Source organism: Falco punctatus (assembly GCF_963210335.1).
Source record: "Falco punctatus genome assembly, chromosome: 5".
Lineage (NCBI taxonomy): Eukaryota > Metazoa > Chordata > Aves > Falconiformes > Falconidae > Falco > Falco punctatus.
Window position 1 is genome coordinate 66,362,813 of NC_137584.1, and position 12,278 is coordinate 66,375,090.

Sequence of the window (12,278 nt, forward strand, 5' to 3'; positions counted from 1 at the left end):
TACCAGTGCTGAGTAGAGGGGAAGGATCACTTCCCTCAACCTGTTGGCAACACTCTTCCTAATGCAGCCCAGGATATCATTAGCTGCCTTCTTAGTGGCAAAGGCACCTTGCTGGCTCATGTTGATGCTCATGAACTTTTTATATTTTAGTAATTTTACACAAGAAAGCTGACTCAAGTATCCATCTTCTGATTCTTGTTAATGTCACTTAGAATTACAACTCAGTACAGCAATATTTAAATACTTAAAATTATTTTCAGGTTTCTTTGGGGGAGAAAAAAAAATGACAAAACTGACTTTATAAGTCTCAGACTAGCATTACAACAGGCTTCCATTTCTCCCCAATGTAGTCAAACCATTCTTTTTCCCTAACGCTACCGATACACATATGTCAGTATTGCGTGAGTTATTTCCAGAGTACTCACATGATCCAGCGGGCTAAGACGAACTCCAGACACTGATCTTGGTTCAGCCAAATCAAAACTGGATGCATGAAGGCTAGCATAAATAAATCAAATATAATATGAATAAAGAAGACCCAGTATTTTCTGACAGTTTTTTAATAGCATGCTTCTTCCCTTTGTCAATGAATATAGGGAAAAGGGGGAAGAAAGGAAAAGTGATAGAGCACTTCTATACTATACTCTTCTTCCACAAATGCTATTTAACTTTGATATCTGCTAATCCAGCAGCATTAAGGGAGAAGAATTACACGATAAACTGTATTATGGTAGGTGTGCAGGCTATTTCACACACATCTGCAATAATTCTCTAATATTAGCCCAAATTCACGCACAAACCCAACAGTGGTTAGTGCCCAAGCTATCTGACACAAGCTGCAGAACGCTGCATGGCAGAAAACCCGCATTTGTGCGGGCATGAGCATGCTCCTTCCCATACACTGAAGCAGCACAGACAGAACAAGCACAGATGTCTGCCAGAGAGACCTCATTACCTGGTCACCAACAGCCAAGTCCTACTCAGGCTCTTGCCTTCTGTAAGGGCACAACACTACGCAATAAGGAATATGGGATACATTGAGAGCCTGAAGTCATGCTGCCATGAGAACAGCATAGACACTGACTTACTTTATGGCCATTCAAACACGTTTGAGCATCCCTGCTGGCATGCCTGGCACCTGACATTACAAATACAGTTCATATCTTCTCCCTACAATCATTACAGAATTGACATATAAGGAGAGCTAAAAGACTGACTTGGAAAATGGATGAAAAAAGCCCAATACACATTTTTTTTCTCGTCACAGAAGACTGATCTATTGAGTTCTGTGAATTATAGTATGTAACAAAGCTCCACATAAAAATAATTTTGAAGCAGTATAAATTTTGTTTAAAAATGAGCATTTCAAACTTCAAGATCTACAATTTCGTATTTAAAAAGATCTGAGAAAGCTCTGAAAAAAGATCTAGCAAACAGTTTATGTGGAAACAAGCAAGCTTTCACAGTTTCTAGGGAAAAGCTGAAGACTATCTCACATAAAAGCATACATTGTCTTAAGAAAAAGGTGAATTACAGACCATTTGCCTATACTATTCTCCACATACAAAACCAGTGTAATGACTGCCTCTGGTAACTCTAATCCACAGGAACTTCCTGGATGTTTAGATTAACACCAACAGTAAGGATCATTAGAAGAACGCGAAGGATGTGATTAGGAATAGATTAACACAGGGAAAAAAGTCACTGGAAACATAATTACAGAATCAAATCTCTTGCTGCTAAAGGATATTTGAAAATCTTAAAGCCACAGTACCTAAAAACTGAAGGAGGTCTATTCTGAGGAGCTCGTGAGGATCCATATCCAAAAAGTTTCCTTTGATCTTCTGTAGGTGTAAATGGTCTCCGAGTACTTAGTGTACGTAGAACATTTCTGGCTTCATTTATAATCTCAGAACTGGTCTTCTGCTTTGGCACTGAAAGCCTGTAGAATGGTTCCGCCTTTTCTGTATTTTTATTCTTTGAAGCTTGCATTCCTCTGCAAAGTAGGAAGAACACTGTAAAATATATAAGGAAGGCACAGAATATAATGCTAGTTTTAAATTACAAACTGTTAATTCATCAATGGTTATGCTGCTGCAATGTAGTTAAAAAAAATATTGTAACAAAATCCTAGACAGTGCTCAAGTAGCTGATACTGCATTTCCCTCACTATTTCTCAGTTCTGTAGGAAAATACTGATGGCCAGAAAGCATGTGACATGGAGGGCCTTTAATTTTGTAGAGGGAGCTAAAATACACCACACTCAGTACCACAGTGCTTTCTGGCACCAATACTACAGCAACTCTGTTTCTTAACACTTGATTACAGGAATTCAGTAATATGCTGTAAAGAGATACTTTCTTTCCAATGAACTTGTGAAATATCCGAGTGATTTACCTTACCAAGGGCAGCTTCTTAATTAGTCAGAGGTATTACTATTATCAGTACCTGAGGCACAGTTATCAGAACTTGATAAGCAGAGACAAGAAAAACCAAGCAATAAGAATTCTTATTCTGGATTTTTACACTTCCAACTGCTTCTTCTGGTTTTATTTTGAAAGCCTATACATTCTTGCACAGTTTCTTTAATTAATACACAACCCACCTCCCCCAGCTGAACTACACCAGATAAAATTGGATGCCAAGGAACAATGCACCAACCTCTGTCACTAAAAGAAGCATAATTATAAAACACAGGAACAGATCAGGAGCCGGAGCCTGTCAGTATTTTTAATCTTTCCAATTACCATTAACAGATTATTTTTCTTCACTGTGACTGAATTTGGCTGTCTATGCTCCCTACTTATCCCTCTGTTACAATATGATTCAAAAGAGTTAAGTGAGAAATACCACTGCACAGTCTGTTTGGAGCAATTACACAGCCACTCCTCACTGAATAGAGAAGGTATATTATCATTCCCTATTCTCCTAGCCACTGGGAATCAAGACTTTGACCTTTAAGTGGAAGGTCTTCTGCATGGGCCATATGTCCGGTACAGTAGTTATCCAGCATACATGGAAACAACAGCTGTGAATAAATACTGAAACATAATCAACATGATTCTACAAATCAGAAATTTGACTTAATTCACACTTCTTTTCTGGTCTATATATTTCCACCCACCTTGCTAAATTTTAAAATAAGTCTTCTCATGTAATTTAATATCTTACATTTAATCTTTAAAGGACACTGTTTTCTTTAGGTCTTAAAATCTCTGTGATCTGATATTGAAATGTGTATTTTATGAGATTTACGTATATGTTCTACAGAGTTAAACTAAGAAGCAACCTGAGAGGTACAATGTGTTTCTGTGGAACAGCCCATCTCTGATACACTCAGCTTAAAGTTTTGTTAATTCGGCTGTCAACTGCAGATGTTCTATCCTAGAAGTGCATTTATTTGCCACAGTTGAGACCAAACTGCTATTACAATATCAACGTTCTTTTGAAGCTTTCACCTCTTACCTATGCAACTGACAACGGAACTGTTGTACTACAGGCTTCATTAGATAGGTCCTACTATTTGGCCGCCGTTAGTCACCTTTCCAATCCATTAAAAACAAAGTTTTAACCACTAACGTTGCAAAGAGAACCTAGCTTGGTTTGAACGCTTGGCTGAGCCCCACGCTGGGGACCGCAGCAGCCGCTGCCGAGCGCCGAAGCGGAGCCCGCTCCGAGCTCTCACCGGGGGGCGGCAGCGAGCGCGACGTCAGACAGCACCGGGCCGGGGAGAGCACCAACGCCTCCTCATTTTGGCCTAAGGTAGCATTGCACACATTCAGAAGTAGTAGCGATACAATACCAATGCATTATTAACTGTTAATCCATAACCGTTTGCCAGAAAATGTAATAGAATGCAGAGAAACAAGTAGGCAGTGTCATAAAATATGAGATGCGTGTGTGTGTATACATATACGTATATACACACACACACACACATGATAGGATAAGAAAGCTTACTTTTCCTCTCAAACCTTTAGGAACCATGAGTAATTCTTCACCTGAATGAGTCTGGCTGCTGTGGCATCACAGCACAACCACTGTCTCTCAAAAGACGGATAAAGATGATTTGTACTCTTTGTTTTCTATAACGCCCAAGACTGAATCACCAAGCAACTGCTTTGCTGCAGCAACACTGAAGAAACAAGCTTCATCTGCTCTCCAGTGTCGCACACCCCAGAGGATTTGAGGAAGCACTTTCAGCTATATGACACCAGCTCTATCCCCAGAAAATTACTACCTCAACCTGTGCATAAGGAAAAAACCCTCCAGTCACCAGAAGCTTTCTTGACTTTGATAAGCATAAGGTACCCGAATGATTCAATCACAGTGCCAAAGACTAATTCAAAGTAAGGCGCAACAAGCCAGAAGTGGAAGTATAGGATGAAAGAGCAGCACAAGAGTGGAAGGGAAGCGACTGGCTGCCCAGTGTACAATCTGGTCTTACCCTTGACTTGACCTAAAAAATATATAATATTTATACAAGACTGTTAGTTCTGCCTGGTTTTGCATTTATTTGTAAGAATTTCTATTTTTCCCCACAAACTCTACTCTACATCCTTTTTAAAATAAAGTATCTTAGTTGCAAGTAAGAAATAATTCTTAGTGCTTCTTCCTGAAAAATCCAGTAGTATTCCCATTTTGATTCCCAAGGCCAGCAGGGGACAGATAAAAGGAACGTCACAGTGTCAGTGGGGACAGCATAAACATTGCACACAGGTCTTGTCCCCCACTGCTATCACCATTTCTCAGGTAGCCTTTAACCTGCACAGATTAAAAGCTCCTCTCTGACTCTCTCCTGGAAGCTAGAAGAGTATTGCACCAGTGTCTGAAGAGCCGTACTGGGGCTTTTGTCTTTTTTCCCCAGTTGTTTCCTCTGGAGCTCGGGTCTTTGCTGTACAGGAAGATTTGAAAGTAATAGATAGCAGTACAGGATCAGAGAACCTCGGATTAGTCCTAGCTATCTCCAGAAGTGAGATAGCTGCACCCTCACAGCACTTACTCTGGGTCAATCAACACATTAGAGAATCACGGCTGACTACATCAGATGTGGCACCACACTGGCTCTGCCATCCTACCTCCCACCTCAAACCCAGTGTCATTTAACAGCTAGCACGCAGAGTGGTATGCTTGCAATCACCGAGTGAGGAGAAACCCTGTACTCAAGCCATGAACATTTGCTCACCTATATCTGGATCCACGTTCCGTCTGCCCGAGCAAATTTCCACAACAGTTAGCACCCAAATACAGGTTTAGTAAGAGTGAACTAATAACGGGTATTGTAAGATGTCATTTTCAACATCAGCAATGTATCGACCACAACTGATACGCTTTCAGATTGGTGGAATTTTGAAGCCAAGAGATCACTACCAAAAAGAAACGAGAACAAAGTTACAAGAAACCGAGCCTGGGGCCCTCAACAGAGCGAGATTTCCAGCGCAGCCCTCAGATAGCCGCACAAGAGGGACTTCCCAAACCAGCAGCACCTGTGGAGCACGAGCTGAACCCGGGCTCTGCGAATAACCAACCAAACCAGCAGCCGAGACCCCCTCCGGGCCGCGGCCGCCAGCAAGCTGCCAGGAACGGAGCGGAGCCCCCCCGCTCCGGCCGCTTTCGCGAAGCCCCCCGCCCGAGCCACCGCACTCCCCAGCCCTCCGCCCCCGCAGCGAGGCGGCAGCCCCCGCGGACGAACGCTACGGTCAGGCGGGCACGGCTGCGGTTCTGTCTTCCTCACGGCCCCGCTGAGGATCAGGACCCGCCGCCGCCTCCGCGGGGCTCGCGCCCCCCTCACCCTTCCCGCCGCGGGCGGCCTCCGCCCACCGGCGCCTGCTGTTCCCATGGCAACAGTACACACCGCGACCGTGGGGCGGCCGACGTGGGGCGGCCGACGCGGCGACACGCCGAGCCGGGCGGGACCCTCACTCACCTCCGCCGAGGGAGACGGCAGCCCCGCCGCGCGGCCGGCACCCGTGCGCCCCGCGCGCTCCCTCAGCCGCACCTGCGGGGCCGGGGGAGGCCGGGGGAGGCCGGGGGCCAGCGCGGCTGCGCGGGCACCTCAGGCGCATGCGCAGGGCGGGCCGAGGCGCGCGGGGCCCGTGCAGCGGCCGTGGCAGCCCTGCCGTGGCAGCCCCCGTCTGCCCGGGCGGCGCCCCCGCACCCCAGCGGCAGCGGCGGGCCGCGGGATGGGGGTTCGTGGTGGAGGGCACTTCCCCCAGCCGGTCCCGGCCCGCGTTTAGGGCATAGTAGCAGGTGGCAGAAGGCCAGGTCAGGGTTGCCAAGTCACTCGGTTCGGCGATGCTGAGTGTGACCTGTCAGGACACCTTCTCTCTGAGCTCAGATCACAAATGGAGACGTTGAAATTTTTCCCCAGTAAAGCGAAACCCGGGGACTCGGGGGCACGGTGCGCAGCAGCCGCACGACCCGTTCCCGAGCCGCGCTGGTCAGGCCCCGAGGGCTGGGTCCCGGGGGCGCCCCGCCTGGGCACTGAGCCTGTCCTATTGATACTGTATGAATTCCTTTTAGGATAGAATAAACCTTGTAGTTAAAACATAATGAATGTAAGAAATATATTCTAATGAAACTAGTAGTTGCACAAGAAAAGCTGCTATGAAATCCTCTGTACAGCCCTGTACCAAGGCTAAGAACTTATATTTACTCAAACAATGTAGGTATAGTAATTAGGTCATGTAACCATAGTCTGAAAGAAATAATTAATGAAATAGCTGATGAAAGAAGGAGTCTGTTTCTTTAACTTGCTCTAACAAGGGGCCTGTTTATAAGTTATCTAGAGGGAGCGACTAAAAGAAACAAGCAGAAGAAACAGATGGTCGACAGATTGGCTCAGACCGATAAGAACACTGCAAACTTGCAAAACCATCACATACCAGGCAAAAGGTGAAAAGTACACCATGCGGAAGACCTACGGCCTTCCTCCCAGAGACCACCGCCCACGTCCCGAAGACCCCTGCCCACAATGCTTGGAGGAATTTGCGCAAGCGCAAAGGACTGCTAAGCTAATTAACATACGAAGTGAGAGTAGGCGGGGTTAGGTAATGAATATGTATAGGCGGTAATTGAATATTCATTGCTTTATTGTATAAATATAAGATAGTTAGTTACTTTAGACATGCACGTTAGGCAGAAGGATCCCCGTGTATCCAGCACTGCCAATAAAGAATACTTAGTCACTAAGAAATTTTGACTTCGTTCTTTAAATCACTATCTCCTGCTCGCCTCCTTCTCTGGGAGGCCAAAAGCACCTTTCACATTGTCCCGATACCATAAAGTCGGGCACAGAGAAGGCAGGCATTCTTCATTACTGCGCTGGGAGTGTCACCGAAATCGGGATTATGAAACACCTTAACACCAATGCAGCATTAAGCAGCAGGCGTTGTTTACTGCGGTGCACGGGGGATCGCTCCACCTAACGTGCATGGCTTCCTTCTCTCAGGTAGCTTTATGCAGTACATGTATACATATTCAACAAATTTCCCAGAAAAGACATACGTATTCATGAGATTGCCCAATACTAATTATAATATTTGCCCTCCCCCTCACGCATGCCCAACTGTCCAAAGCAGGGGTCTTCGGTGGTCTCGAGGGTCTGCAAATTCACCCACTCCTCTATTCAGTTGGCTAGTGTTTTCCTTTGTAGTCCCCATATATGGTCTTAAACCAGGTCATCTCGGTCTCTTACTCTTTCTTGGCCTGGAATCACTGGCCTTGGGCCAGTTTTCCTTCATCCTCCAGGGCTACCTCTTTGTTAGAACCTGAATTTATTGCTTATAAGTATACAAAGATTAGTTTCAAACAATCAAGGTATACTAACTGTTCAAACCTAGGATGCTCAACTACTTCTTAAGATTAAATCTTAACCCTTCCGTAACATTTCCCCCCTTTGAGACTTATTAATTTTCTAATAAGTCTTATTTATTTCAGTCAGATTTTCAAAGTGATTCTCTTTGTGCGTCTCACCTAAATGGTCTAATTCTGATCTACAAAATGTTGACCCTGATCAGAGGACATTCCTATTGATACCTCAGACCTTGGTATTATTTCTGTGAGTGATATCTTAGTTACTTCTCTACTTTTGTTGGTGTGACAGGGGAAAGCTTCTGGCCATTCCGAGAAGGTATCAATCAGTACTAAGATACACCTACACCCTTTCTGTCCTTGTAGTTCAGAAAAAGCAACTTGTCAGTAATCTCCAGGTGAATTGCCCCGTTTAGTGGTCCCCGGGGGTGGTCTTTTCCTGTTCATAGGATTATTTTAAAACAAATTACAGACTTTGCTATTCCAGTCATTCCTATATATATAACCAAATTTTGAAGAGTAGAGATCATGGCCTCACTTGTCCTTCTTCATATCTCCATAACCCCAATGTGTTTCTTCATAGCTCTTTTCTATAGTCCTAGTCATCAAGCTGTGATGGAACAATGACTTATTTTGTGGGGGTTATTAACCAGTCCTCTCTGTTTACTGTTGTTTGTAACAGTGATGCCAATTGTTACTCTGTCTCGCTATAACTGGGCCTCAGAATTGGGAGCTGTACCTGTTTTACTGGCACTAATGTAGGGATGCTTTGTTCAGCCACCTCCTTAGCAGTTTTATTAGCCAATTGATTACCCATGTTCACTGTAGTTTCTCCAAACTGACATGCTTTACAATGCATTAAGAATTTCTTCCATGTATTTAATAGGTGATCTGACAACAGTCCTCTTTCCTTACAGATAGCCCCATGTGCATGGACTATCCCAAATGTATATCTGGTGATGTATTGATGTGTAGAGCCTCAGCCTTTATCACCTGTGTAGTTGTAACCACTGCATACCCAACCATCCATCTTCCATCTCGTGCAAAGCTACTACCATCATCAGTAAAAAATTCCAAATCCTGATCAGTTAATCCCATCTGCTTGAAATCATGATATGGGGATTCAGAATTCTTTGGTTCTGAACTTAAAAACATTGCTGGGCTAACCACGGTGGGGGTTTTAAGTTCCACATCATCCTGCTCCAACAAGATAACTTGATATTTGAGCATGCAGCTTGGAGACAACCAATGTCCCCCATTTTGTTCTAGAACAGAAACTACCATATGTGGAACATACACCTTAATTCTCTGTGCCATTGTTAATTTTCTTGTTTCTTGAATTAAGAAGTTGCAGCCATGGCATGCAAACATCCTGGCTATCCTTTCCTCACATTGTCCAATTGTTTGGAAAAATATCCCACAGCTCTTCTTCACGTTCCCAGTCTTTAAGTCAGCACACTCAGGGCAAAATGTAGCATTTCATATACAAATAGTTCAAAAGGCTTAGACAAGTCAGGTAGTGCCAATGTAGCTGCTGACATCAGAGCCCCTTTTTAAGTTCTTAAAGGCTGCTTGGCATTCAGGGGTCCCTAGTAAGTGGTTCTCTTTTGACCCCTTCAGGGTTTCATAAAGGGATTTTAACAATAGTCCATAGTTGAGGATTCACAATCTGCATCATCCTATGCCCAGAAATGCTCTCAGCTCCCGCAGAGTTCTTGGTTCTGGAGTTTGGCAGATTGCTTCTTTCCTGTTGGTTCTCAGTTTCCATTGTCCTTGGGAAATCTCAAATCCCAGGTAGAGCACAGTTTCCTCTCCTAATTGGGCTTTGCCCATTGATACACAATATCCTTCTTGTCCTAATACACAGTGATATCTATACAGTGGTATCAGTCCATAGCAGAGCTTCGCACAAACTAGTCCCACAGGCTGGAAGAGCTTTGTTGGAGTGGCACGAGGCAGCCTCTTGCAGTGTCTCCCCGCAGGCTGCCTCCAGGGCAAGGTCCTACCAAAGGTGTGTCCACCGCCAGGTTTCAGGACACCGTTGGCCAGGTGCTGCAGACACTCCCTGAACAGCTCCCTTGCATGCCTCCCACTAGGTGAGTAATGTGATCACGGCCCATATCAGAAAATCTCCAGACATGTAGCAACAACAAAGACAGGCGGGCTGCGGCTAGTGGGTTGTTTGTGACTGGCAAGGACAGCCTTTGTTCACTATTTCTGAATGCATTTTGAAATTTATCCAAGAACTGCTATAGGAAGGTGGTTATTATCTCTTTGTGAATAACAGAAAAATGCAACAAACACAGCTCCATCTGATGCAGCTTCTTCCTTGGTTCCTTTATAACATACTTCAGACATACCTGAAAGCACTCTTCAAATAAATTCATCTTGTGTATGTATTTATATGTAAATATATATATATATTACTAACTTTCTACTGATTGCTTACTAACATCATAACTTCTGCTTCCTCATGTTTGTTAGACAAGAACCCTGTGGACACTTTAAACTTAGTCTGCGTGTCTGAATATTATTATAAGCCTGTTACACACCTCTCTTCTAGAAAAATGTCCTCTTCCAGTTCCTCTTTTGATTCTAACAAGGCATTATGACAGCTGTAAAAAGATCTCCATGTGTAACCCTACCTGGTTTACATAATATATGTTGTTATCCCTGCTAGCTTTTACTTATCTGTAATTATTAGGCATCTAGTCCTTTCTTATGCAGCCAAGTTCAATACCTCAGAAGTAATGAAAACCGTTTTAGTATTGTACTTGCTTTTCTTTGTATACTCTTCCTTAAAAGCCAAAAGAATGTATGTGTGTGCATGCTATTTTCAGATCATTCACAGTTAGTTTATTCTCTGTTATTTTCTTTTGAGCCTTTCTTTTATTGGGATAACACAAGCAAAGTTTCACAGAAAAATGTGTAGATCTGTTCCCTGGTAAAGCCAGTTTGAATCTCTTTACTGTTATCATCTCATGATTCTTTAAACAATTTTTAAATCCACCCAGTTAGACCCACTAAGCCATCCTTCTTGGCTTCTTTTTTAATCCTTTTCATATTCACATTATTTCTCCTCTCTATTTTCTAGGTCATCAAATTGAAGAGTTAATTTTTTATTCACTTCCTGAGCTTTTGCAATTATAGTAAGTACTTCTTTTGTGATGTCTCTGCTATATCTCAGCTGTTACAGCTTTTTTACTTAAATCCCTTTTCTCATGTGCTTTTTATTGAATGAACTCTCTCAACACCTACTTTAAATGCAGGTACTTAATTAAATCTCCTTGCTTGCAATAATACTGCTTTAGGATGGAAGTATCAAAACATGTAAACTGATGGTCTAGGCAAGCCAGTATTCACTCAAGAGACTGCTGAAGTACAAGCAATGTGATCTGAGTTCTGGCTAAGTAACAAAAAAATACAAAGTATTCAATTATGTCATATTCATTCAAATTACATTATTTTTCAGACTTGAAAATCATAAAAGGGATTTTGTGCTGGTATCCAGTCTCAGTTTTCAGACTGGCTAACTTAAATCTGTCTAGAAATTAAACTTACCTGGATATCCAAGCATACAAGGCCTATATTTCAGCGCAATTCAGAATTAGTTTACAGTGTTAAACACTCTGCCTGCCAAGTGTTCATTGATCATACCTGTTGCTTCTTCTGGCTGACCTGTAAGCGCAGCCTCCAGTGCAACTTCAGCAACACAGGTGGCAATGCAATCCCCATTTCCCCCTATTGCTTTCCTCTTTTTCAAAACAAGTCCCACCCCCAACCTGGACAAAAGTCTTCCTGTCATATTCAACTTCGCATAGACCATCTGGTATGTGCTGTTAAATAAGCTCTGTGTTTCCTATCACTTGTAGATCATTACAAAGGCAGATGAAGCAGCTCATTTTACAGCAGTTAAAAACAACCCCTATACTAGGTGGTCTAGTAAGTTTTAATCAAACAGATTTATGAAGATCTCCTTATATGCAGCAGGGAAACCTGTCACAGGAAAAGAGAACGGGGTATATGAGGAGATGACTAGTTGGTCAATAAGGGGAGAGCGGTATTTGCTGCTTATCTTAAGTAAGGTTTTGATTGTCTCCCATTAGACCCTTGCAGACAAACGGATGGAGTATGGGCCGTTTAAGTGGATAGTGAACTAGGCTGAAATGTGGCTGAACTGTAGAGCTCGAAGGGTTGAGATCAACAGCATAAAATGCAGCGGGAGGCCAGTCATCAGCAGTGTGTACCCTCAGCAAGTTTGCTGACAATACAAAACTCGATGGAGTAGCTGCTACACCAGATGGTTGTGCTGCCAGAGGGACCTTGGCAGGCTGGAGAACTGGGCTGAGAAGGATCTCAAGAAGTTCAACAAAGGGAAATGCAAAGTCCTGCACCTGAGGAGGAATAACCCAGGACGTGCTGGGAGCAAACTGGCTGGAAAGGAGCTTGGCAGAAAAAGACCTGGG

General features: G+C 43.5%; 1 protein-coding gene across 3 annotated transcripts in view; it reads right to left on the reverse strand.

Moving 5' to 3' along the window:
* The window catches only part of ARMC2 (armadillo repeat containing 2), a 100,634-nt gene that overhangs the window by 61,689 nt on the left and 26,667 nt on the right, over positions 1–12,278 (reverse strand). Inside the window, exons 1-3 of one of the 3 annotated variants that reach the window (XM_080389021.1) lie at positions 5,927–7,294; positions 1,775–1,996; positions 426–498 (exon numbers count right to left, since the gene is read on the reverse strand). In XM_080389021.1, coding sequence (XP_080245147.1) covers positions 426–498; positions 1,775–1,992 — 291 coding nt within the window. In that variant the 5' untranslated portion in view covers positions 1,993–1,996; positions 5,927–7,294. Of the gene's footprint in view, positions 1–425; positions 499–1,774; positions 2,016–5,185; positions 5,197–5,926; positions 7,295–12,278 lie in introns of those variants that run through there. The other 2 variants (XM_080389022.1, XM_080389023.1) reach the window with 2 other exon arrangements.